The sequence below is a fragment of the Podarcis vaucheri genome (genome assembly GCF_965113315.1).
Source record: "Podarcis vaucheri genome assembly, chromosome: 9".
NCBI classification, from domain to species: Eukaryota; Metazoa; Chordata; class Lepidosauria; order Squamata; family Lacertidae; genus Podarcis; species Podarcis vaucheri.
Window position 1 is genome coordinate 124,719 of NC_138767.1, and position 24,797 is coordinate 149,515.

The window sequence follows — 24,797 nt, forward strand, 5'->3', positions numbered from 1 at the left end:
GGGGCTGCTCAGCCCAGAGGCTGCTCTTGCTCCTGGTTGCAGGATGCTTCTAGGCGAGAGTGATGGAGGCGCATCTCCAGCTGGCGGGCGGGGGGGGGGGGTCTGAAGCGGCTCCCGTGTTCTCCGGACGGGGAATGTAGGTCAGGTTGGTGAAAGGCCTCCGGATTAGAGGCTGCAGCTGCTGCTTCCTTGGAGGGCTGGAGCGGCAGATTGTGAGGGGGGGGGGGAGAGAACTTCATTTGAGGGCTCCTTGAATGGCAGGAATAAGCTGCTCCCTGCCAAACCTCAGCCCCGCTCCCTGCTGCCTCCGTTCCTCATTCTACCTGAAGGAAGCTGGCCGGAGGCAAGGAGAGCAGAAGGGGGAATTCGGGGGGCGGGGGGGGCTGGCCCACTTCTGCCCCACTTCTGCCCCTGCTTCGCTTTCAGGCCCTGGTTCCCCTCTGGTTGGCTGCCCCACAAGATCCTGTGGCAACCCCAGCAAGCCCAATCAGCCAGGTGCTTCCTTTACAGGTGTCCGCCCAGTCCAGACGGGAGGAAGGGAAGTGTCACTTGGGGGCATTTCCAGGCAGAAGCCGAGTGGGTCAGCCTGTGGGTTCAGGGAGAGGACAGAGCCAGGATGAGACAGGCGGGATGTTTGACACCTGGGGTGGACAGGTGTAGAACCCACCTTATATCTGTGGTGGTTTTGAACTGCTTTTAACACGGCGTTTTAATTGTCGTAAACCGCCCTGGGACCTTAGGGTGAATACCACTCCAATCTCAACAGTGCCAGATCCCAGTGGTTCCTTTGGGAAGCCCCAATGATGGAGGGGTTCATTGCATCTCCCATGGACGCAGCCTTGGATCCAGACAGACACCAGACATTGTTCTCTGCTGCTTTGCATCTCAGTCACACAACTCCTAATTCTAACCTCTCTAAGCTCTGGCTTTATCTGTTTAGGGAAAGGCACCACTCATTTGCCGTCTCACACCAAATCTTTTTGATCTTTGTGTCTTAATGGCCCTTCAAGCAGGCTATTTCCTGGACATGGGAAGCTTAGCCTAGCTTAATTAGCTCTTAAAATTTGCTGATTCCAGGGGATTAGAAATGTCTAGCACCCAACAAATAGAAATGTATTTGTTGGATCCAGGAAGGGATAAAATTAAAAAATACAGATCAATTAGATTAGGAAGGTCATGACAATAGATTTGGCTAGCATCCATACTTCTGGTACGAAAAGGCAAGAGTACATCAAAGTTTTCAAAATCATACTATAAAAAAGCAATATTTAAAGTTTGGGAGAAGTATAAAGGAATACTAGAACAAAAAGCACCATGGTGGCTTTCTCCACTAGAGGCAATATCAGGGGGGGGGATAAATATGGGCTACGTACAGAGAGTTGTTAATAGAATCAGAAAGTCAATTAAAATTGAAAGAATTTAACAGAGAGAATGTAACAGATTGGTTACAATATTTACAGTTAAATGAAATATTTAAGAATCATAAAAAGATAGGATTTCAATTTTTCAGAGATAAATAATAGAAAATGATATAAAGTTAATATAAAAAATGTACAATCTGTTGCTAGAATGGGAAACAAAAGATGAAGAGGTTAAATCAGTTATGATTAATTGGGCACAAGATGTGGGACACAATATTCAGATGGAGGAATGGGAAAAATTATGGAAGAATTAGTTTAAATTTACAGCATGTGTGGCGATTAAAGAAAATTATATGAAATTGATGTATAGATGGTACTTAACTAGCAAAAATGTATAAAACTAAGGAAAGCAAGTGTTAGAAATGTAAAATAACAGAAGGGACTTTTTCCACATGTGGTGGGATTGTAAAATTATAAAGAAATATTGGAAAATGATTTATAATGAACTGAAGAAGATGTTTAAAATAAACTTTGTTTTTTTAAAAATGCAAAAGCTTTCCTACTAGGTATTACAGAAGTGGACTTACCAAAAGCACAACATTATTTATTTATTTATTTATGTATGTATGCAACTACCGCCAAGACTTTGGCCACCTCATGAGAAGAGAAGACTCCCTGGAAAAGACCCTGATGTTGGGAAGGATGGAGGGCACAAGGAGAAGGGGACGAGAGAGGATGAGATGGTTGGACAGTGTTCTCGAAGCTGCGAACATGAGTCTGACCAAACTGCGGGAGGCAGTGGAAGACAGGAGTGCCTGGCGTGCTCTGGTCCAGGGGGTCATGAAGAGTACGACACGACTAAACAACAACAACCGCCACACGGACATTACTAGCACAACTTTGGAAAGAAGAAGGTGCCCTAACTAAAGAAGATTGGCAAGTTAAATGGCAACACTGACAGCGAAACTAAGAAACAGAGACGACAATGAATTTAAGGAAGAATGGAAGATGTTTATTGCATATATGCAGAAGCATTATACACGGGTTAATACATTAGCAGGGTTTTAAAAGTACTTGTAATTTCAGAATGAATGAACAATAGTGATTTAAATAAATTATAAATTTAATAATGGACATGCAGTATATCGACAAATAATGGAACCAGGGAAGGGACTAGAGGGAAATCAATTTGTTTTGTTTTATTGTGGTGTTGTTGTTGTTGTTAGGAAAACCAATAAAATATTCTTTTTAAAAAGAAATGTCTAGCACTCAGCTTAATACACATGGGTCTAGTATCCAGTTTCAACACTCCAAGCATTGATTACATTCTAACACCTACTAGACCCAGGAATTTAGGGGAGTCTGGTACCCACAAACTCTTCATAATGTGGGGGCGGTATCCAGGAACCCAGAGAAGAATCAAGTGCCAGTTGGCACTAGATCCAGGTTCCCTGCTTTGGCATTAAGTCTGACAACTTTTCAAAATCATTGGGGGGGGGGGGTTAATTGCGTGTAAGAAATCTATTAAAAATCCTTTTGAAAGCAGCAGCGCTCTCCATGACTGGCCCTCAGTGACTGGGTGCCTTTTGGTGTCCAGGGTGGGGTTTTTTTCCTGGGGGGGGGCACTTATGGGAGAACAGCCGCTCTGCTGCCTGAGGCCCTCTTGTTTGGGGTCCTGGAAGGAAGAACCGCAAAAGAGGCTGGAGCCCAGGAGTCGGCCTCTTTTCTTTTGGCCTTAGGCCCACCCCCGGCCGGCCGGCCATTGTCCTCCCTGGCCGAGGACGGGCCAAAGGCCAGCTCAAGCAGGTGGGTGGCACCCGCCCAGGTGAGCCTCTTGCTTGGGGCTCCCCCAGAGTTGGGGTCCCCCTGCCTCCTGCCCAGAGTCACCCCAGGCACAAAAAGGATATGGGGTCTCTCAGGCAGAGGACCCCCCTCCTAGGGGGTGCCCCCCCAGCTGACCCTTCCTCTGCCCCCAGGGTGGTTATTACCGTATTTACTCAAATGTCATGCGCACCTTTTTTGTCCAAATTACCATACTTTTCCTTGTATAAGACGAGGTTTTTTTACTAAAAAATAAGGTTTAAAAATGGGACTCGTCTTACACACAGGCAGTGCATTGTGGGGCTGGGGGATTGGTTGCAGCTGCGAGTTGCAGGTTGTCATTGAGGGCCTTCTCGGTGGTGGCGCCCACCCTGTGGAACACCCTCCCACCAGACGTCAAGGGGAAAAACAACTGCCAGACTTTCAGGAGGTATCTGAAGGCAGCCCTGTTTAGGGAAGTATTTAAGATCTGAAGGACTATTGTATTTTAATATTTTGTTGGAAACCCAGCCAGATAGGCGGGGTATAAATGTATTATTATTATTGGCGATTTGGTGGGTGATTGTTGGCTGCCGTGCGTTGGCTGTTGCTGCCACAATCGGGCGTTCAATATCCGGCTGCTGTTGGCGAGCGGGAAGACGCTTCCTGTGTGTTCGGCGTCGCGAGCGAATCTGAGCGTTTTCCGTTCTGGTTAGCGATTTTCTGCATCCCCCCCCCCCCAAGAAGCTCAAGAAATCTTGGCAACCTCCCCCCCAAAAAAGCTCAACAACTATGGGCCATCTCCCCCCATTTCCTTTAATTTGAGTCCCCCAAAAGAAGGGGTGTCTTATACAAGGGGGTGTTATCCATGGAAAAATACGGCATGTCGCAAAAATTAGGGTGTGCGTTTAGATTCGCGTAAATAGGGTATTCTTATTCTTTTCATTTGTTCAAGGTATCAAGAACCTGCAGGCATAAAAGACACAAGACCTGAGATGAGAAGCACGTAAATGGACAGCTTTCACAGGGACAGACTAGATGGCAGCGGCAGGCCCAGGCGCCTGACGGGGGGGGAGGAGGAGGAGGCCCAGATGGAGGCCCAGGCCAGGCTGGGGCCTTGCCTGCCCCCCTGCCCCTGCTCCCTTCGGGGAGGGGGCACCCCCAATTGGCCCCCAGCTGAGCCCCCGGGCAGCAAGAGGACAAGGCCCTGCCCTGAAGGGGGGCAGCTGGGGGGCATTTTGCCGCTGGAGCCGCAACTCCCCGCCAAGGTCTCCTGCCTCGTCTGGGCTGGGGGTGGCTGGGCCTTGTCTTGGGGGCAGAGCAGGGAGAAGCCACTTTGTCGTCCTCCCCATGTCTGCCCCCCCCAGTAGACACAGCGGCTGGCCCCCAGCCCTCAAGCGGTGAAGGCCACGTCAGCCCCCCTGCGCCTGGTGGGGAGAAAGGCCTCCCCTCCCCTGGGGAAGCCACTGGCCTGGTCTAGCCAGCCCCCCCCCCATGCCAGGCACCATCTCCTGAATGTCTGGTGGGGGGCACTCAGGAGCCCCCTTTGCCTGGGCTGGGAGTGGCCTTGGTGGCCTCTGACTCGGTCTCTCCTCTCTTCTCTCCATTCCAGGCCTGCTTTGGGCTGAGAGGCTTTTCCTTCGTGTAACAGGTAGGATGATGGGGGACTTCTGCGCACGTGGGGAAGGCAGGTTGGAGGGAAGTTTCCCCCGTCTGAGGCCAAAATGGGAGCCACTGGCATGCGTGAGAAGCCCCCTTTTCCTGCGAACAAGGCACCTCTCTCCTGGCTGACGACTCTTCTTGCAGCTGGAGGCTCCATCTACTTGCTGATTAACAAAGAAGCAGATATGCTGGAATTTGGCAGCAGCCCTTCTGCTTTGCACCCGGGGCGTGTTACATCAGAAACAGTCAGTGTGGGGCAGCGTGTGGGACCAGGAGCTGGGAGACAGGGTGCAAATGCCCACTCAGCTATGAGCCTTGGGGCAGGTACGGTCTCTTAGAATTGCCCCATCTCTCAGGGTTGTTGTGAGGATCGTGTCCCATGGGGGAGAGGCATGCATGCAACCTCGAGCTCTTTGGAGGAAAAGTGGTATGTAAATAGGAACAAACTGGAAGGAAGAAGAACGAAGAGAGAGAGTGAAAGTACAGCGCAAGCCCCATAAGCCAGGACAAGCGGCTTGGGCAGCCCTGGGGAACAGCCTCCCGAGGTGACCTCCTAGGGGCAAGAGCTTCCACAACTTGGCTGGGGCTTCTTTTCTGACCTGCTGCGGTTGTGGCCATGGCCTGGACGCCTGCTTGGCAGCAGAGGCCACAGAACTGCAGCAGCCAGACAAGAAGTTGGTGGGGAGCACACACCCCCTCAAATCTTGGGCCGGGCAATCCATCTAGCGCCAGTCCCCTCCCGTGAAACTGGGCACATCTTCAGTCTGTTGAACTATTACCTTAATCTGCTGGCTTTTGCTCTGCCTTTGATGGTGAGATAAAAGGGTTGCATCTACCAGCTTGTAAAGGCACATCCAGAATATGTTCAGACAGCTTTTTATTAACCTTCTCTTGGGCTAACTCCAGAATTAGGGCCTGTTAAATAACCCACTAGAAGGCAAATTAGACAGTGCTTCCCTGAGTCCTGACTAGGCCTTCCACAGAACTGGCCTTCCCGTCCACTGCAAGAGCAAGACACTCTGGACCTGCGTGGTTGTTGGGAACATGGGCCTTGCCCAGCTGCCTCATCTTGTTTCGCTGGTCAAGGGTTTGGTCCCCAAGAGTGGCCAGTCGAATGGCCCTGCGAAGCTCACTAACAGGGTGTGAGGCCCATTTCCTAACATCTGACTAACCCCTTCCCCCTACCTCCCAGGCCCTGTAGCTGATCCTAAGCATGTATAACTGAAACCCTGTTCCTCTCCTTCCTCTGTTTTCTCCCCTCTGTCAAGTTTTAAATCATAAGCCCCTTGGGACAGGGACCTGTACTCTGTAAAGTGTCATTCATACTGATGGCACCATATAAACAAACAATCAGAGACTTTTAGAGTTGGAAGGGACCCCAAGGGTCATCAAGTCTGACCCTCATTTGCCGGACTCCAGTCTGCAGGAGCCTCACCTGTTCTCCCACAATTCCCGAAGATTATAGGCAGAGGCTCTGATAGTACACCAGCAAGCTCCTTTCACACCCTTGTGTGCAGCTCATCAGGCCCTGGAGATCTGAATTAATTCAAAATAGCTAGGTGTTCCCTGACCTCCTCTTTCCCTGTCTTAGGCAGCAGCTCCCTCCTTGCGGTGTTTATTCTGTTATCACCAGGTTGGGCTCTGCTCTCGTTTTGGGCGAAGACACAGGCAAAGTAGGTGTTGACCAGTTCTGCCTTTCCTCTGTCCCCAACAGTATTTCTCCATCTTCTCCACACAGAGGACCTACTAGGTACTTGCTTGTTCTTCCTCTTGCTTTGAACATAGCTGAAAAACCCCCTATTATTTTTAACCTCTCTCGCAGGATTGAGTGCTCTCTGAGCTTTAAGCTGCCTGACCAGGGAGAACGGCTAAACCGCAGGACATCCTAGCAAAGCGGTTGACAACACAGTTTGCCCGCTGCTGCCTCTGCCCCCCAGTAGTCAAAGGCGCAACCTCTTCCTCCTGCCTCAGGAGGCGCCCCTTTGCTCTTGCAGCCCTGGGTCTCCCTGGCCCGATGCGCTTTGCATCTTCAGCCAGAGCAAAAGGCTGCAGCTTCTCGAGGCCCTTCTGCATCTCCAGAACCCTTTTCTGGAGGACTAAAACATGACAGGCATTAGTTACAGGTAGGTAGCCGTGTTGGTCTGCCGCAGGTATCTGAAGACGTGCGCATGCACACGGAAGCTCATACCAATAACAAACTTAGTTGGTCTCTAATGTGCTACTGGAAGGGATTTTTTTATTTTGTTTCATTTACGGACATTGTTTATCTAAGTTTTGCACAGAGTAGACTTACTGAAAGTAATGGACCTACCTTAGTCACATTCATTAATTTCAGTGGGTCTACTTTGAGTAAAACTTTGTTGACTACCACCCTAGTATTATAAGAATGTTATATTATTACTGCACCCTGGTAGCGCATTCCTAGTCTTCTCCTAGCCCTGGTCCACTTGTTTTTCTCCCCATCTTTGCTCTCCTGCATCCCAGGAGCAGCTGCTTCCATGATTCCAACTCAGCCTTGCCCAGCCAGCCAGGAAGTGAAGTGCTCAGGTCCAGGCCGGGAGCTCCACCCTGCTGCCACGCTGCCCCCTCCCTGCCCCCCCACCTGTGCCCGGGAGTCCTTCTTCGTGCTCATTGCTTCGCCTGTCAGCTCAGCACCAGGTGCGCTGAGCAGGTGGTGACTGGGTCCCCTCCTCCCTCCTGCTCCCCCCTTGTGCCTCTGACACTCCACTTTCTCTCAAAGGCTGCTGCTCTCCTTGCGAGGATTCCTGTGGATCCTTCCATTGGTGCAGCTGGTGCGTTGAGTAGATGCCTTCGGTTGCCACCCTGTCACCCAGTGTCACCCAGTCCTTGAGGCACCTCTCGGGGGGGGGGGTGCTGCATATTGAGGGGGGGGAGTTGGTGACTCTCAGGCTCCACTCTCAATCAAGCTCCAAAGCCGCTCAGCCCACCTGCTGCTGCTGCTGCTGCTGCACTGGAGGAAGAGATCTCTTTATCGCCTGTGATCTCATTTGACCAGAGTAATAAGAGTCTTCCTTTTGGGATGATGTAGCTCCCCCCCCCCCATAGCTTTCTAGATGGAATGAAGGATATATAATTGAAGGGCAAGTCCCAGGCTGCAGCCAGCTGCTGGGCGGGGGGGGGAGGGGGGTGTCTGCGAAGGCAGCCTGTGTTGCTCATGCAAGAGCAGCCCAGGCTGGCCGCCAGCCCTTCTCTAATGAAGCCACTTAGAATGAGCCTAATCTAGAGTCCCTGCCAAGAACGCCACTCTCTTCCTCCCCTGTCCCTGCCAGGCTGCTCAAGGCAGCCCTGTGGGGCAGATCTGCTCTGCCTCTGCTGCCCTGCCCTGGGGCTGCAGCCATCCTTTCTCTGCCAGTTTAATCAGCCCTGGACAGAGTGACCCCCCCCCCCATTTCACCTGCCTGCGCTTGCCCTGGGGGAATTGCCCTCCTGCCACTGGCGTTAATGAAAAGGAGTGGGGGGTGTTCTCCTGTGTGTCTTGGGTCTCTTTGAACATGGTCAGGATACTCCAGATTGTCTAAAACAGGCCAGCAGCGGCGTTTGGCTGACAGGGTCACACCATGCTGCCTGCGCTGCTTTCCCAAGGTGTCCTTGCCAGTTAATTTTTGCATTTTTAGTGATCTTTCACGGGGCATAAAGACCGCTTCTGGAAATGTAGTGGAACTTTAGCACTCAATTCAGGGCTAGTTTTTTCCAGAAAGAAACAATCTGTTTGCAACCCTGTTAATAATGGGGGAAATCCCGTGCTGCTATTACCCTTTAAGGCCCCCAAAGGCTTGAGGCCGGGGCAGCTGAAGGGTCAAGGCCCTTTTCTGGATGTGGGGGAAGGAGAAGGTTCCTTGAGCAAGACTCTCTTCAGTTTTGTGTCCCGTCCCCCCAGCGAGGCTCTCCTGAGGCCCACGCCATAGCCTTTTTCTGCACCAGCTAAAGACGTTTTCATTTCCTCAGACACGTCATTCTCTTTAGCCTCTTTGGTGCTCGTGAGATCCCACATCCTGATATTGCTCTCTCTGGCCGGCTTGGGGTTAGTTTGCTTTTAGATTTGACGTTTGTGTTTTATTATTTGGTAGTCTTTTCATTTTTACTGTAAATGGCGGAGAGCCTTTGTTATTGGGCAATGTATCAGTATTGCAGGAGAGTAAATAAGCCTTTAGAAGAGAACTTGAGGGCAGCATGGGGCAAGGAATGTGTGTCCAGTGCTCTTGAGCCTCACGCCCCCCCCCACAGACGCCTCCCAGAGATCCCTGTCAAGCTGGTGAGAAACTGGCTGGCTAGACAAGACTCTCTGAACACAGAGATGAAGCAGAAGCGACAGCCGGCTGCTCTCCACCTTGACTCACCTTGACTCCTGCTGCCAACTGGGGGCTAGGCCTGCGGTGCCAGGATGCAGCTGCGGCAGCAGCATGGAGGGCCTTGGAATGTGACAGGGATGCCCCACATTCCCCGGAGTCTCCCTGGGGGCCTTGCCTCCCTAGCAGGAGGAAGGTGGGCTGCCCTCTGTCCCTGAACAAGGAAGCCACTCCCCCCTTTGGGCCACAGTCCTCTTTGTCCCCCACCAGCCTACCTGCCTCCAGACCCAGAGTTGGCGTGGGCACAGGAAGAAGGCCTGGGAGCTTGAGGGAGGCAGAGAGGGGTGGGCATGGCCGCAATGGACTGCTTTGCATCTGCTGCCCTCTCCACCCCCTATTTGTTGGTGATGGGGGGTCTTTTCCCAGTGGGGGGGGGGTTGGTGCTGGTGGGTGAGGAAAGCACATTCATTCTATCTCTCCCCTCTTCAGAGGCAGCCGCAAGCTCTGTTTCCCTTGGACCACCATGAGTTCTGGACCGCGAGGAGGCAGCAGAGATGGCGCTGGCAAAGGCCTGGCTGGAGCTGGGGCCACCTCTCACTCCTGGCAGCCCCCTCACATCCTGGTGGTGGAAGCCCACCCCTCCCACTGGGCCCACACCTGCCACAAGCTCTGCGATGCCCTGGAAAACGTCTTCTCTCTGGCCTGCAGTCTGGCGGGTCCACCCCGCATCCCTCTGCTCAGCCTCTACGTGGTCCAGAGCCAGCAGGAGTGCCTTCTGCCCTTTGTGGTGAGTGAGTGCTGCTGGGGGGCACAGTGAGCACGTGGGGGGAGGCATCTCTCTGAAGGGGGCATCTCTTTTCCATGCAAAGTGTCGTTAGACTATGGAACTCCTTCCCACAGGAGGCACCAATGGCTTTAAAAGCGGATTAGACAAATGCACGGAGCATAAGGCGATCTGTGGCTCTGCCTCCTCTGTCTGGGGCTGGATGCTTCCCAATGCCCGCGGCTCGGAGTGCCAGTGGGGGAGCCCTGCTGTTGCGCTCATGTCCTGCTTGGGGGCTTCCCTTGCTTGGCCAGTTGGCAGCCCGTGAGAACAGGGCGCTAGGCTAGGTGGGCCTCCTTGCGCCAGGCACCTCTGAGGGCATTGCCCTGCTCTTGCTACAGACCTCCCCCTCCAGAAAACTCTTCAGCTGTCCCCAAAGCCAAGAGGACCCCTCATTCCTCTGGAGGAGCTGAGCCTCAGAGAAGCTGGCCACCTTCGTCCCGAGCAGACAAGGCAGTTGCCTCCTTGCATGGCCCTCAGCAGACTCCCAGAGTGCCTGGGCTGGGCTGCAGCTCATTCCTGGCCAAGCATGTCTAGACTCGGGTGTCTCCTGCCCACAGAGGGGCTCATTAACTCAGGCTAACTGGCAGCAAAACTGCGCTCAGCACCCTGGCCGTGTCTCTGCCTTGGCCCCCGGCCAGGATGCCCAGGCCAGCCCCAGCAACAGCCCCAGCAGCTGCATCTCGGGGGAGGGGCTTTCCAGTGCCCAATGTGTCCCACTTCATGCCCATCCCAGAGACCAGGGGAGCAGGCAGAAGCTGTGGGCAGAGTGCCAGGGCAGGGTCTTCCTCCTGGGAAAGGAGACGAGAAGCAGCTATTTCCCTCCCCCCCCCCCGCCCCAGAGGTGAGCACCCCTCACAGGGGAGGCATTGGGCCCTTGCTGAGACACATCTCCTGCCCACTGTCGTTGCAGCCGGTGAGAGGGAGCTTCTCTCGGCTCCAGAGCTGCCTGGCGGAGCTGCGCGCCTTGCCCTCTGAGGGGGTCTTCCACCTCAAGGAGGACGCCCTAGTCCAGGCCGTGCAGGATGGGCTCCAACAGTTCAAGCAGTACACGGGGCAAGGCATGGCGGGGGCCTCCCTGAGCAGCTCTTCCCTGGAGGTAAGAGGAGGCCAGACTGGGGAGGCCAGAGGGAGCCCCCCCCCCCCCGTCTGCTGCACACCAACTAGCAACTGCCCAATTAGGGAGGAGGGTCGCTGTTTCTCTCCACTTCCATCTCCCCCATCACCTTCCAGCCAGGTTGGGGGTCTTCCACTGCAGGGGGTTAGACTAGATGGTCTTCGGTGTCCCTATGAGATTTCTGCCCAAACATCTATCTTTCCCCAAGCAGAAGCTGGCACAGAGGCAATAATAATAATAATAATAATAATAATAATAATAATAATAATAATGGTAGTGGGCAGGAGCCTCTGGTGCCCCCCAGGACCACATCCCTTCCTGAGTTGCCCCCTCTCTGCCTGCCTCTGCTGCAGCCTCCAGCAAGACGAGGAAGCCTTGCAAACCCACCTCTGCCATCCTGCAGGCAGTACAAGGAGCTCTGCAAAGCACCAGTTTGCATGGAAAGAGCAAGTTGATTCCTTGCACAGAATCCCGCATGACAGGGGCCAGAATCCGGGGAGTGGCAGGTTCCCTCTCGTGTGTCCCATTACTGCCAGGGATGTTCATGGCAGAGGGGCACCAGGAAGCCTGGGCAGATGGCTGGTGGCACTGCCATCTGTTGCTTCAAGAAGCTCAGGGCACATGTCCATCTATCCCTCCCCAAATTTATCCACTCAGCATCCTGGTGAGGTGCATTGAACTGGACCAAGGTCACCCAGTGAGGTTCCTGGCTGAGCAGGGATCTGATGCGCCCCCCACCCCTCTGGGCTCCCCTCTGAGTCTCCGGCAGCCATGTGGCTTCTCTTCCAGATGACCATCCTGACTGGCCAGCCCAGCGCCAAGGTGGCCAAGCAGCTGGAGGCTGGGCTGCAGGGCATTGACCTGGTCAGCCTCCGCCAGCTGCAGGTGGTGGAGGTCTCCACAAGGGGGCTGCAGGAGGTGCCTGAGGCGGAGGACGGAGAGGGAGCCACCCCCAGCAGCAGCAGCGGCAGCCGTGGGGGTAAGTGGCCCCCAACCTGTGGGATTTCAAATGACGCTTCCAAGCGGCCCCTCGCCTCCCGCTGGGGGTTATTATCACTCCGGGATGCTCCTCTGGTGTCTGCTCCAGAGCAAGCGCCATTCATGCTCAAGGCTTCTGCCTCTGATTGGCGGTGAATGGCTGGCAAAGTGCCCCCTAAGTGCACAGGAAGTCAGTTTCTGTTCCCTGCGGGGCAGTGGGAAAGGTGGCGTTAATTCCTTGGGTCCTCTCATGGGTTTTTACATTTTCTTCTTTGGCTTTTACAGCACATTAAAATAAAATAAAGACAATGAAAGGATGCCACTAATTGAAGCCCACCCCGACCAGGTGGGGAGGAGAAATTAACAGAAGAGGCTTGCCAGAGATCTGCGCTGGGACCTCCCAGGCTGCTCAGTTTTAGCAGAGAGCAGCTGGAGAGGAACCAGTTGAATCTGGCTGGATTAGGAGGAATTTAGGTAATTGCGCTTGAGTGTCACCTAAAAGGGTGACACTCAGGGCAGAGACGGGTTTCCCGGGGCATCCAGGGCTGCTCTTTGCTGAGACTTGGGAGAGTCGGGAGATCCAGTCGCAGATCTTGGTGCTCAGTGAATAATTCATGCCTCATCCCAAGCTCTGCTGAGGAGGAAGCACTTAGAGGCGGAGGAAGCCGCTTGGCCCAAAGGGGGAAACCTCTAATTAAAGGCGCGAGAGCCCAGGAAAGCCTCTGCGGCACTTGGCCTGCCCCCTCTGGGCTGGCTGGCGCTGGCGCTGAATTTTAAGTGGGGGGAAATCACCACAAATCAGATCTTGGGGGGAAAGGCAGGAAACTGGCGCACAGCTGTGGGTTGGCACCAGCAGCGCCTGAAAGGGAGCCGGCAGGAGCCTCGGGAGGGCACGAGCCAGGGCAGCTCTTTCTGCCCTTTGTGCAACCATCACACTGCCGGTTGCAAAGAGATCGTGAGAGGGCTGTGGGCCAGACAGGCCCCAGCAGAGGCGACCTGACTTGATGTGGAGAGACAAACGCACTCCCCACCCCAAGTCACCCTTTGGCCAGGCCGGCTGGCGGAAGCCCTTCTCTGGGGAAAGCCAAAGAAACCGCTGGGGACTTTTGGCTTTCAGTCTCACCCCCGATGCAGAAGGGAAAGCAGTGAAAGGGGCTGGGCTGTGCGTTGGGTCTGCTTCCTCCCCTCCCGTTCGGAGGTCTCTTGCTAGCAGCTGCAGGGAGCCTTGGTCCACCTGGGTCTCTTGAGGAGCTGGAGTGTGGCTCCCTGACCGGACTGGGGCAGAGCTCTGCCGGATCAGAACCAAGGCCCGGCCAGTCTGCCTGGCCCCCCAGATGCCCCTGGGAAGCCCCACAAAGTTCAGAGTGCCCCTGCTGCTGGAGGCAGCAAGTAGCAGATTCCAGGCTAGGGCTCCTAGGAAGGGAAGGGAAAAGAGACCGGCAATATCACAATGCACAGCCTCAGGAACGCCTTCCGGCAGCCGCCAGGATTTTTAGCAGTGGCCTTCTGCTGCCCCCTAGTGGGCACGGCCACCCTGTCTCTGCCCTCGCTTGGGCTGCCGGCTCTTCCCTCTGCAGGGTGGCTGCCCCCCTGGCTGGGCGCCGGAGGGCTGTGTGCCCCCTGCCTCCTCAGTGGGGCTGCTGGGGAGGGACAGATGGTGGCATCTGTCGCTCTTAATCCGGAGCCGCCTCCTTCTCAGGCGCAGATTTGGGCCCCCCCCCCGCTGGCCTGATCCCCCTGCTCAGCCCGGATTAAGCCAGCCAGCCTCCTTGAGCTGTGACTGGTCCTCTCTCTGTTGCTAACAAGGCAGGCAGGATTCCCACTTCTCCTTTCTCCCAGCCACCGACTTAGGGCTCTGCTTCCAGAGAGGGACAGGCTTCCTGCAGGCAGAGACCCCAGCCCCTGCTGGGTGCCCGTTTCTGAGCAGCAGTGGCCGGATCCGTGGCCTCATCGTCTTGTATTCCTGCAGCAGCAGCTGGTGGGCCTCCTGCCCCAGTGCCCTGGGGGTCTCTGCACTGGGGGACGAGGTGGGACAAGGTCACCCTGGTCCCAGAGATCACCATCACCTCTGCTGGAGACTTTCCTCCTGCAAGGAGCTTCCCCAGCAGAGATGCGAGTCCCAGGCAGGGTCTCTGCTGGACTTGAAATTGTCCTTAGATACACAGTGGTCTTATGTGTTCTTCTTGTCATGTGAAACCACTTCAAGGTGCTTCCTAAATGTTTTGCATCTGTGCTTGGCCTACTCTGGGCAGTTCCTCTTGTCCCCCTCAGAAAAGATAGAGCAGAGCTGCAATAAGAGACAACATTTGGCCCGGGAAAGGGCAGCCAACGAGATCCCTGGGCTGGAGCGACCCTCCTATGAGGAGAGGGCTGGCCAGGGCTCTGCTCTGCCTTTACCCTCGGAGACAGCCAGGCCTGTGAATGCCAGGAAGCCCAGGAGGGCAGAGTCCTGCTCTTGCGCCCAGGTCCCTTGGGGCATCCCCTTGGCCCCTGCGAGAACAGGATGCTGGACTAGATGGGCACGGGCCTGATCCAGCGGCTCTTCTCATGTTTGGAGGAGGAGGCGATGCAATATTCGGGGCTTTTTGTTCAGAAAAATAGCAAGGCTTTGGGGGAGGAGGGGGACATGATAGCTTATAGGAGGGTACCTGGTGCGGAGAAAGTGGAGCGAGAGCGTTTCACACGGCTGGAACCAGAGGCCTCCAAGGAAGCTGGAGGCTGGGAGGCTCAGGACAGCCGCACAGATTTGGCCCCCAGAAGAGGCAGAGACGGCAGCCACCAAGTGGGGTGACTTAGAACGCAGGCAGCTCATGGCCCTGGAGGGTGGCACCGGATGGGCTGGCCAGGCTGGCAGCTCCTTTCCTCCTGAGGCCTGGGAGTGGGGCACTCAAAGGACACGCTGACCCTCCAGGAGCCCCAGACTTTGCTTATGCAGCTGTGGGCATCGGGGGGGGCTGCTCTAAGGGAGCTGTCTCTTTGTTCTGGGGGGTGGCAGGAACTTGTTGGGATGCCCAGGCTGAGCCATTGTTGGGGGGGGGGGTACCCAGGCATGTGCAGATGGGGCTCCTTTCCTCTCCCTGCAGAGAGCGCTGTGACCCTGGGCGCAGTCCTTGACCTCCAGACTGTGGAGAATGATGTGGTGGCCCTGGAGACCTTCTTCAAGGGCTGGTTCCACGACCACAGCCCAGACCAGGAGCACCTCCACCTCCTCCTGCCCGTGGGAGCGCTCTGCCCCCCTACTGCAGCCCAGAGCTGCCCAGGTAAGGGTGAGCCAATGGGATTCCTGTGTTGCTTCTTCACCCAGACCCAAAGCTTCCTCTTCAGGGAGTCTCTCCAACTTTACGATTCCCTGCTTCTGTGAGCCTGCTGACACCACACCCAGCACTTACCCTTTGGGACCCCTTGCTGTTGTGGGAGAGAGACGGGTGCCCTCGTCTCTTGCCTCCGCTGCTAAACATCTCTGCCCCATTCAGTGTTTGTCCAGTATTCTAAACTCCCTTTACATTTACAAATGTTTTGGTTTTTTAAATTGTTTCCCTGTGTGCAGTTGTTCTTGCTGTTTCCGTATTTGTTTCATATAAATTATTGCGTAGTAAGTTGCTTCGGCACCCCTCATGGGAAGCCACTCATAAATGAAATTCTTATTTACACAAATAAATACACACACGTACTATAATGACATACAATGAAATGTTACAAGGAAGCTGACGTAAAAAAAGAATCAGAATTTAAATAAACCCAATGGTTTTGAAAAAATAAAACCATATATTTGAATACATATCAAATTTACATACATGGGTAAGCTTACTGAAACAAATAATAATAATAATTAGGTCTCCAAAGTGCTGCAGCAAAAGTGCTAGCATCGTTCCCATCGGCACTGAGTTCCAGAGTGTTGGTGCTGTAGTCTGTGAGGGGAGAGTCCTTGGGGGCATTAAATGCCAAGAGTGGTGCCTTGAATTTGGACGGGGCCTGGCGGTGGCTGTGCCCCAGGCCCTAGGCTGAACTGCCCCCTGCCCCATCCCCCACCAGGCCAGGGCAGCCTCTCCAAGGGGTTCCCATGGGGTAGCGGGGTCTTCTGCCCTGGACATCGGCCCAAAGACACAAACCTGACCTCTCCAGTCCTTGGCACAGCCCTCGCCCTCTGCCCTGAGATTCATCCTGGGCAGGCAGTGCTGCCCGCTCTGGCTGGCAGTGGCTCTGGGTCCTTGGCAGCTGGAGGGGTCCCCAGCTGCCATGGCTTGGCAGAAGCATGCCCTGCGCCCCCTTAGCCCTGCTGCCTTCTGCCCTTGCAGTGTGCGTGAAATGCGATGCCCAGGAGAGGCTCCTCAACCCCGCTCTGCTTACTTCCGCCTGCGGAGATGGCCCCACCGTGCAACGGGAGGATGCCAGTGGCCCCTTCTGGATGGCAGCTGGCCCAGGCCTGGTGCCACGCAAGCTCCGCATCCTCAGGTACCTGCCCAGGAGCCATCTGAGTGGGGCGGGGGGGGGGAGACACACTGGGAGCGCCCCCAAGGGCCCCTTTGAGAAGAGGGCCAGCCTGCCGTGCCCCTCAGCCCTGCCCCAGTTCCCAGATTCCAATGGAAAAATTGTGTTGTGGCCACGTCAGCTGCCCTGGGAGCCCTGTCCCATGTTCAAGAGGTGTGACTGCAGTGAGAAGCACTCTGTCCATGCTTAGATGCACTCTTAACCCAAAAAGGGGGTCTTGTTAAAACTCAGGAAATCTGGCTTTGGCCACTCACTCTCTGGGCTACAGGACCTTTTGGCCAAAGGGCCCCTCGGGGGGGGGGGGGCAGGGCAGCTGCTGTGCTGGAGCCAGTGTGCTTCTCTGCCGCTGTGCTTCCCCCCCTGCGCTTCCTGTTCTGGGCCGGCTGCTCCCTTCCCCTGAACCTGCTCTGGCTTGCCTGGCTCAGGGGCGCTTGAGGAGGGTGGGGAGGACAAGCAGCAGCCCCCACTGGCTTACACAATTGCAGACAGCCTGGGGGGGGATCCTCCTCCCTTGGGAGAGCCTGAGGCAGAAGACGCAACACAAAGCCTGAAAAATAGCAACAAACAAATGGCTGCTTGGAGGAAGCCAAGCCTCTTCCCTGCAGCCTCTTCCCTGCTCCCCACTTCCCATCTGCATGGGGGGAGGGGGCCAAGTGCCCCCACCAACGTGGACAAAGTGTGTCAGGAGGTGCAGCCACAGATCGCGAGGCTCTGGCAGGCCAGGAAGCCCCCCCCCCCTCGCTCCCATTGCAGGAGCACCTTAAGAGCTCTCCTTCTCCACACCCCCCCCAGGGCATGGGCAGGTGGACAAAGGGGGCAGAGGAGTGGGTGTCATAGAAGACCTCGGAGCCACGCTGGGCAAGTCACAGGCCTATCAAGTGGCCTGGTTTTTTGTCTGCTGATGTAACCCCAGTTGGTGGCAAGCTGTGCATTGCGGGGTGGGAGGGAGTGCACTGCTTTCAAAAGTGCCATGGCAGGGCAGAGGCTGGTTGGCGCTCTGCTTGGGGACAGCCACACCCCCCACTCCAACCCCCAGCAGCTCAGCACAGAGCCCCCCCCAAGGGAGCTGCCAGGCAGGCAAGCAGCTGACAGGCACACAAGCAGCAAGACCAGCTTCCCCTTCTTGGCTGTTCTCGCAGTTGCTGACAGCCAGGCTGCTGCAGGTTCCCCTTTGGCGCAGGACATCCTGCCAGGAAATGCAGACTGCTTTGCAGAAATGGTCCCTCTGAGAACCCCTCTCCCTTCCAATTCTTCTTGTGAGCCTGCAGGGTCCAGCCAGTGGCTTCTCCAGCCCAGACTCCTGATGCCCCAAAGGGCTCCAAGGGCTTCCAGCCCCTGGGAATCAGAAGCCTGGGGCCCCAGAGGCAGACCAGAGCCCTTGGGCCCAGGACTAGGCTCGTCCTCTTAGTTAGCCTTCCAAGCTGGTGGCCATCCCTGCCTCCTGAGGGAGGGAGTTCCACTGGTGAACTCTGCTCTGCATGAAGAAGTTCCTTTTATCTGTCCAGAGTCTTCCAACGTTCAGCTTTCTGCCATGTCCACCAACTCCATGGTTTTCAGAGAGGAAATCTTTCCTCCATCCACTCTCTCCACGCCAAGCATTGCTTTATACACTTTGATGCTGTCTAAAACTTGCCTTTTCTGCAAACTAAAAAGCTGCACATGCGGCAACCTTCCTCCACTGGGGAGTCACTTGCCCCTAGATCATTCCCAGTCCTGGGGGGCCCTGGGTGCTGCCTGGGAGCTGGAGGCAGGCTCTGCCCCCCCCCCCCGACCAAGGCCCTGCCCCCCGTCTCTTGCAGGGCCCTGGAGGCCAAAGGCCTGTGCACCTCGCTGCTCTATGGGCTGCCTCTGGTCATCCGGCCCACAAGCTGCTGGCGGATGAACTGGGATGAACTGGAGGCCAACCAGCAACTCTTCCGGGCCCTCTGCCACTGTCTGTGGGTGAGTTGGGGCGGAGGGTGCAGAGTCGCAAGGCACTGAGTTATGGGGGGGAGGTTCCATGCCTGCAGGGCTAAGCCATAGTGACCCCCGCCATGTGACGGTGCCTGCCTTCAGGAGAGGGCACCCCCCTTCTCCCTGGCACAGGGTCCCTGGGAAAGAGGAAGGAGAACCACACATTCCCCCCCCCCCGGGAGGGGGGTGCCTGAGACTGTAATTTCCTCTTTCAGAAGCGAAACTGGCTGCTGCTGGCCAAATATGAGCCCCCACCAGTGGCCCCCGGTCCCGGCTGGGGTCCCCACTGCCCGAGCCCCCTCCAGGTCCTCCTGCCCTCCGAAGGGGCCGCCTCGCTGCTGCTCTGCTCCCTGGTGGGCCGCGAGCTCCTCCTGCCCTGCAGCTTCCCTCTCCTGCCAGCGGAGCCTCCCCAGGCCACTCTCAGCCAAATGGAGGCAAGTAGCCAGGCAGCACAGCCCACCCACAACCCAGGACGCCGGTCCCGGGAGAGGGTCCCAGGGGCTGCACCATCGTGGTCCCACCCTCCTGCCCTGGGGGTGTGGAGATGCAGGGCTGGCACCTCCTCCTTGCTGGGAGGGGGCTTTGGCGGGGGGGTGGCAGGAGGGGCTGGCTGGGCGCCATCGGCTTGGGATGCTCCCTCTGATTCCATGATGAAACCACCTTTCCCCGCTGGCTCCTTCCCGGCAGAACCTCCTGGACGGCCTGGAGCTGGAGCCGGCCTACAGCCCCCTGGGTGGGGGGGCCCCCCTGTACCAAGCCCTGAGGAGCAGCCTGGGGCGCCCACCCCCCTCCCGGCCCGAGCGCAAGGCAGAGCGGCACCTGCCCCGCCAGGTAAGTATGGCAGGCACCCTCACCCCATGGACAGGGCCGCAAAGGGCCACCCCAGTGGCTGTTGGGGGGCGGAGGGCCACCCCACTTGTGCCAGACCGCTTGAGATGCAAAGGGAACCGGTGCCCCCCGGGAGTGGAAAGGGGGACCAGCCCTCGCCTGGGGGTCACACTGCCTCTTCCACCTCCTCCTTCTGCCCACAGCAGGGCACCCGCCCCCACCTGGGCAAGGCCAGGGCCATGGTGGCCCCCCTGCGCATGGCACCCGCTGCCCCCCGCCCACCCGCCTTCTCCCTGTTCTCCGGAGACGAAGAAGAGTTCCTGGACACCATGTGACACCGCAGGGGCCACTCCCTTCGCCCCATGGAGGCCCCGCTGAGCCAGAGCTCCCACAAAAAGAGGAGCCCAACCCAGACAAGCACCCTGTTGAGCACCTGGGGGGGGGGCTGGGCTGGAGTTGTCCCTCCCCTTCGTGTGGCAAAACTGGAGCCTCTGCAGAAATGCCTGGATCTCTGTCTGCTTGGGGGGACGAGCGTGGCTGGAAGCCCCCTCCCCAGTTTCTGGAGACCCCCTTCAATAAACTTTTGTCTTTGTTGCACCAAACCTTGAGCTGTGTCCTTCTCTTCCCCCCCCCCCCGCAAGAGCAGGGCACTCCCCACACACCCCCAGCTGTGGGGAAGACAGAAGAGGGAACCTGCTGGGAAGCCACAGAGGAGGAAGCAGCGCAGGGGGCGGGGGCTGCAGCCGCTCCCTGGGCCTCTTCCGCCTTGGCACCCCAGGCTGCATCTTTTGGGGGGAGGGAGTTCTGCCTGGGACTAGTGGAAGGAAGCGGGGGGTGGCGGCTGATCACTCTCAGGCAGTTCAGGGGCTGGGAAAGGGGCGTCTCTCCCCCCACCAGGAAAAAAGACAGTCCAATGCTCTGAAGCAGGACACCCCACATTGGAGGGTCCCCCCACCCCCTGACGGTTGGCAGGAGCAGAAGGCAGGGCTCCGCTTCCCCTCTCCTGGCCTGCTCCAAACTGCAGCCTCCCAAAGCAGCTCACCCCTTGCCCCCTGGGGCACTCAGCCCCCCCCCCCATGCATTCAGCTCCATTGAAACAAAATGCTTTAATATGAAAATAGACATCTGTAGAAAAATATCGCCCAAGACGGATCCTGCAAGGACCCAAGGGGGTCCCCTGCCCCCCCCCACTTCCCTGGGAGCCATCAGATCTCACCCAGGTCTTCGTAGACGGAGGCCGGACGGCTCTCGTCCACCGACTGCTCCTCCCGACCTGAGCGACCGGGGCTGGCCAGGGGCGGCTTCACCACCTTGCTGTAGAGGGGCTCCTCTCCCCCGCGGCCACTGTTGTTGTTGTTGCTGTTGCCGGGGGCCGGCCTGGGGGCTCCAGGCTGGGGGGGCTTCTTGTGGGTGCGGGGGGGCTTTGGGGCAGGGCAGGGCTTGGGGGGCTTGGAGAGGCCTTGCTTCGGGGGGAAGGCCGGCACGGAATATTCCCCCATGCCCAGCACGCAGGGCAGCTCGTAGCCAGCCGGGCTCTCCATGCCCTGCGTCCGCCAGGCCTCGCAGGGGAGACGGGCCTCGTCGTAGATGGCAGTGGGGGTGGGGGTCGGCCACTGGGCCCGCCCCTCCGGCTCGTCGTAGATGTGCTTGTCCTGGCCGCCACCAGGCCCCACCTCCTCATACAGCCGTTTGCTCTGGGGAGGGCAACGCTCCTTGCCCCCCTCGCGCCGGCTGTCCACGGGTTCCGCATAGAGGGCGTCCGGCCGGGGGCGAGGGGCTCTGAGCGCGTCCAGAGGCTCGGAGTAGACGTTGCCCGCGTCCTCGGGGGGCAGTGCGTGTCCTGGCACCTCAGGGAGCGGGGAGCGGGGGGGAGTGCTGGGCCACTTGGCCAGAGGGTCTCGCAGGGCCAGCCCCTTGGCGGGGGCCACCGCCTCCTCTTCCTCCGCCGCAGTGGCAGCGCTGAGCTTGGCCAGGGCCGGGCGCAGGCCGGGCCTCTCGGGGGCCAGAGCGGGCGCCAGGCTCTCCCCCTCCAGGCTGAGCGAGCCGGCCAGGGCGCCCGGGAGCTGGCCCACCTCGGCGTCCAGGGAGCAAGTGCTGTGGCGATGCTCAGCCACCTGTGCCTTCTGCGCCTGAATGGCCGCCTCCACCACGTGGAAGATCTCGTTGCCCTGCTTGGTCTCAAAGGTGAAGTTGCCTGGCCCAGACTCACAGCGCCGGCCGGCTTCAAAGGAGAACATCACCTGCGGGGCAGAGAGCGGGCACAGTCAGGGGCCGCAAAGGAGCACCGGGGGCCAAGAGGCACCCTTTGAGGGGCACAGGAACCTCCCCACCCCTGCTCTGCCCACTCTGAGCACAAGCCCCGCCAGCCAGGAATCCCACAGGGCCAGCAAGAGAGCTTCTGAGCTGGCCATAAAGCCCTTGGGCAGCACAGAAGGCCGGGGGCTTCTCCCCACTGCCCCACCCAGTGCCAGCTGGGCACCTCCTCAACCACTGAGGGAGCCCAGCCCCCATCACCAGCTCTCCTAGGGCAGCTCTTTGGCAAACAGGCAGCAAGAGCAGCTCCTCCTGTTCACAGAGTTGCAGAATTGAAAGGGCCCCTGAGGGGCATCTAGTCCCACCCCCCCCGCAATGCAGGAATCTCAACTAAATCACTCCTTGGGTTCCATCATTCTGCCCCCATGGTCCGGCCCCCAGTAATGCAGCCTCCCCCCCCCACATGCACCCCTCCTCCTGGACCCACCTTGTCCCGGCCATATCTGCGGAGCAGGCGGTAGGGCCAGGTGAAGAGGGGCTGGTTGGAGTGGGGGTCCCCCAGGATGAGGCCCTCGCCGGACGCCTTGAGCACGTAGACCCCCTGCAGCTTGCAGCGCTCAGCAGCCTCCGTCTTCTGCACCGTCACCCAGAACTCGCTGACTGTGGCCAAGGGGGAGAGTCAGAGCAGGAGACCCCCAGGGACCCTGGGGGGGGCAGGCACCCGCCCAGCAGCCGTCACCCCAGAATCCGCAGCCCTGGCAGCCAGAATCCTCCCAGCCCAAGCTGCATTTTCCAAAGCGGGGGACTCCCCGCATGCAATTCTGTCCTGCAGCAGCCGTGACTTCCTATGGCACTCCCTCTGCCCCACCACCCAAACTACGGGGCGGGGGGGGGGGACGACTGGCTGAAAGTCTGACGGGGACAGGGTGGAGCCAGCTCTGCTCCTGAGCGCCTCCTACCTTCCTCTCGGGAGTAATAAATGGCGTTCATGGCCATCTCCAGGGATCGCCCCCCAGCGCAGTCGGCTGCAGGCTGTGCTGCTTTACCAGGATTGCCCTGCCGGGAGAGAAGACCGTCAGCAGACACCCCCAGCCCTTCCCAGGAATGGCAGCTCCTCTGCTGCAGGGGGCGTCCAGCACCCCTGCCGCCCCTGAGCACGGCCAGGGGGGCCAAGGAGTGAAGTGGGGGGCTCTTCCCACCAGCCAAGGCTGACCAGCCCTCCACCGTCCCTGGAACATTGGGAGCTGCCTTATGCAGAGCCAGCACAGTATTGTCTACACTGGCTGGCAGCAGCAGCTGAGCAGGGTTTCAGGCAAGGGCCTCTCCCTGCAAGGCGCTGAGACCCCCCCCAACCGCCCCCCCAGGGTGGGCTCACCAGAAAGGCTGCCTCGCAGAGCCTGGCCATCCAGTCGGCTGCCTCGTGGGGCTCAGCGGCAAAGAGGTAGCTGCGCTCGCTGGTCTCCAGGCGGAAGGCGGAAAGGCCCTCCTTGGGGCTGCCCTCTGGGGCGGGGGCCACGCTCACGCAGTCCGCCAGGCGCACAATCTTCTTGTCCAGGCGCCTGGTGCCCACGCGCTCCGCTGGCACAGGACCCTCCTTGCCGTCGAAGAACTCCAGGCGCGCCACACCATGCGGGCTGGCCGGGTAGAGCACAAACCAGCTCTTCTTCCATCGCTGCAACGAGAGGCAGAGGGGAAATGGGGCCGGAGAAGCCGCAGGGACACACGGTCCGTGCACTTGGAGCCTGCCTTTCTGCAAGTAGGGAATTTGCACATAACCAGGGAAGGGTTGGCCCTCCCCTCGCTGCCTTCAGCTGGCATATGAGAGGCCCAACAGGTTCGAGGAGAACCCAGTGCACACGCACACAACCCCCTGGTGGCCAACATGGAGCCCCCATCCCTGCTGAGCAGGGGCTGATGGGAAGTGCAGTCCAACCAGTCCCCCTGCAGGAGCCGATCCCCTTGCGCCCCAATGGGGGCTTAAGAGGCTTTAGCTTCTTTCTCTGGGGAGGGGCTCCAGTGATGAAGGAGGAAGCAGGCCACTTCTTAATCATATTAATGCTTTTATTTCTTTATATCCTGCCCAGCTAGCTGGGCTGCCCTACCCGCTTCCATCAAAATATAAAAAAGCCATAGAGTAAAGCATCAAAGATTAAGAAAGTCCCTACACGGGGCTTCCCCTCCCTCAGTGAGGTGTTGTGGGTCCTGTGCTCCACTTGGGGGGAGAAGTGGTGGAAAGACCCTGAAGGAGGCTGGTCTGGGCGAAGAGCGGTCAACCCGGCCTGGTCCAGTTCTGCTCCCGGCAGCGTCCACGACGCCCCGCCCCGTCTGGGCCAAACCAGGTACCCCTATTAGCACCCCGGGGCGCGGGGGGGGGATGCGCTCGTCTGGCGCGCCTTTGTGGAAAGGGCCGGGAAGCCCCGAGAAGAGAGCAGAGCCCGTCGCCGGGACCGGACCCAGAGCTGGAAGCTGGACGGGCGGCCCCGGAGGGCGAGACAAGGCGCCCGAGCGGCAGGAAGGAAGGCTGCCGCCGCCGCCGCCACCGCTTCCTTCGCGCGCGGCTCCTCTGGCTTCGACGGGGCGTCGGAAGAAGGGAGAGCACGGGAGGTGCCCCGAGCAGCCCAGGAGCGGGTCCCGGGTGGGCCTCGGGCAGGGAGGGGGCCGGGGCAGCCCACGGGGCCCCCATCCCGAAGGGGCCGCGCTTCCGGGCCGCGCCGGGTCCAGGAGAGTCGCCCCTCGGCCGCCCGCGCTTTCGCCCCGCGCAGAGACCGCGCTGCCGGCAGCGCCCCATCCCGGAAGCGCCGGAGGGCGGGCGGCGCTGGGAGCAACCCCGGCCGAGGAGCCCCGGCCGCGGCAGGACGCCCTTACCTTGGCGCCGATGCGCAGCCCCGACGGCTGCTGGAGCAGGAGCGGCCCGGCCTTGACCGGCGGGTCCATCCGGAAGAGTCGCCGCGGGCAGCCCCGCCGCTCCGGATCCGTCAGCGCCGCCGCCGCCGCCTCTCGGCGCGGGGAGGGGCTTCGCCGAGGGAGCGGAAGCCGCCGGGCGGGGAGGGGCGGCTCCGCCCCCAGGCCCGGGATGGGGGCGCTGGCCTGGCTCAGCCCTGCCTCGAAGGGGCGGGCCGGAGGGGGCAGGCGGCCGCGCTGGGGGCCGCCCTCTGGCCGGAAGCAGCCTCGAAGGACGGCCAGCCCGGCGGGCCTCATCCCGGACGGCGTGGCCACCGCCAAGGAAA

At 58.4% G+C, this 24,797-nt stretch overlaps 2 protein-coding genes across 13 annotated transcripts; one reads left to right on the forward strand and one right to left on the reverse strand.

Annotated features, from left to right (window-relative positions):
• Positions 1-822: 822 nt before the first annotated feature.
• Positions 823-19,919, forward strand: M1AP (meiosis 1 associated protein). Of its 12 annotated transcripts, none has more exons than XM_082236479.1 (12): positions 3,031-3,186; positions 4,774-4,812; positions 6,415-6,496; positions 9,620-9,917; positions 10,867-11,052; positions 11,860-12,049; positions 15,132-15,308; positions 16,344-16,500; positions 18,336-18,477; positions 18,705-18,923; positions 19,177-19,320; positions 19,521-19,919. In XM_082236479.1, the coding sequence occupies exons 4-12, from the start codon at positions 9,654-9,656 to the stop codon at positions 19,650-19,652; spliced, it is 1,611 nt and encodes a 536-aa protein (XP_082092605.1). In that variant the 5' UTR covers positions 3,031-3,186; positions 4,774-4,812; positions 6,415-6,496; positions 9,620-9,653; the 3' UTR covers positions 19,653-19,919. The 12 variants fall into 12 exon arrangements, with proteins under 12 accessions (XP_082092603.1, XP_082092605.1, XP_082092596.1 ...); XM_082236470.1 differs by having other exon boundaries at positions 3,108-3,167; XM_082236473.1 differs by lacking the exon at positions 3,031-3,186 and adding an exon at positions 3,216-3,872 and having other exon boundaries at positions 6,415-6,500.
• A 489-nt stretch (positions 19,920-20,408) lies between these two features.
• On the reverse strand, positions 20,409-24,573 carry DOK1 (docking protein 1). Its single transcript, XM_082237502.1, has 5 exons — positions 24,436-24,573; positions 22,946-23,242; positions 22,530-22,626; positions 22,058-22,230; positions 20,409-21,557 (listed from the first exon to the last, which is right to left on the reverse strand). Exons 1-5 carry the CDS (start codon positions 24,502-24,504, stop codon positions 20,523-20,525), a joined length of 1,671 nt encoding a protein of 556 aa, XP_082093628.1. The 5' UTR covers positions 24,505-24,573; the 3' UTR covers positions 20,409-20,522.
• Between the last annotated feature and the right edge of the window lie 224 nt (positions 24,574-24,797).

Bases quoted from the DNA above. Each gene is read 5' to 3' on its own strand.
- DOK1 (XM_082237502.1), bottom strand. From the start codon at position 24,504: ATGGACCCGCCGGTCAAGGCCGGGCCGCTCCTGCTCCAGCAGCCGTCG. The intron at 22,231-22,529 runs GTAGGAGGCGCT...CCTTGGCCACAG, and splicing joins TTATTACTCCCGAGAGGAAG to TCAGCGAGTTCTGGGTGACG. The intron at 21,558-22,057 runs GTGGGTCCAGGA...TCTGCCCCGCAG, and splicing joins GCAGATATGGCCGGGACAAG to GTGATGTTCTCCTTTGAAGC.
- M1AP (XM_082236477.1), top strand. From the start codon at position 9,654: ATGAGTTCTGGACCGCGAGGAGGCAGCAGAGATGGCGCTGGCAAAGGC. The intron at 15,309-16,343 runs GTAAGGGTGAGC...CTGCCCTTGCAG, and splicing joins TGCAGCCCAGAGCTGCCCAG to TGTGCGTGAAATGCGATGCC. The intron at 16,501-18,335 runs GTACCTGCCCAG...CGTCTCTTGCAG, and splicing joins CGCAAGCTCCGCATCCTCAG to GGCCCTGGAGGCCAAAGGCC.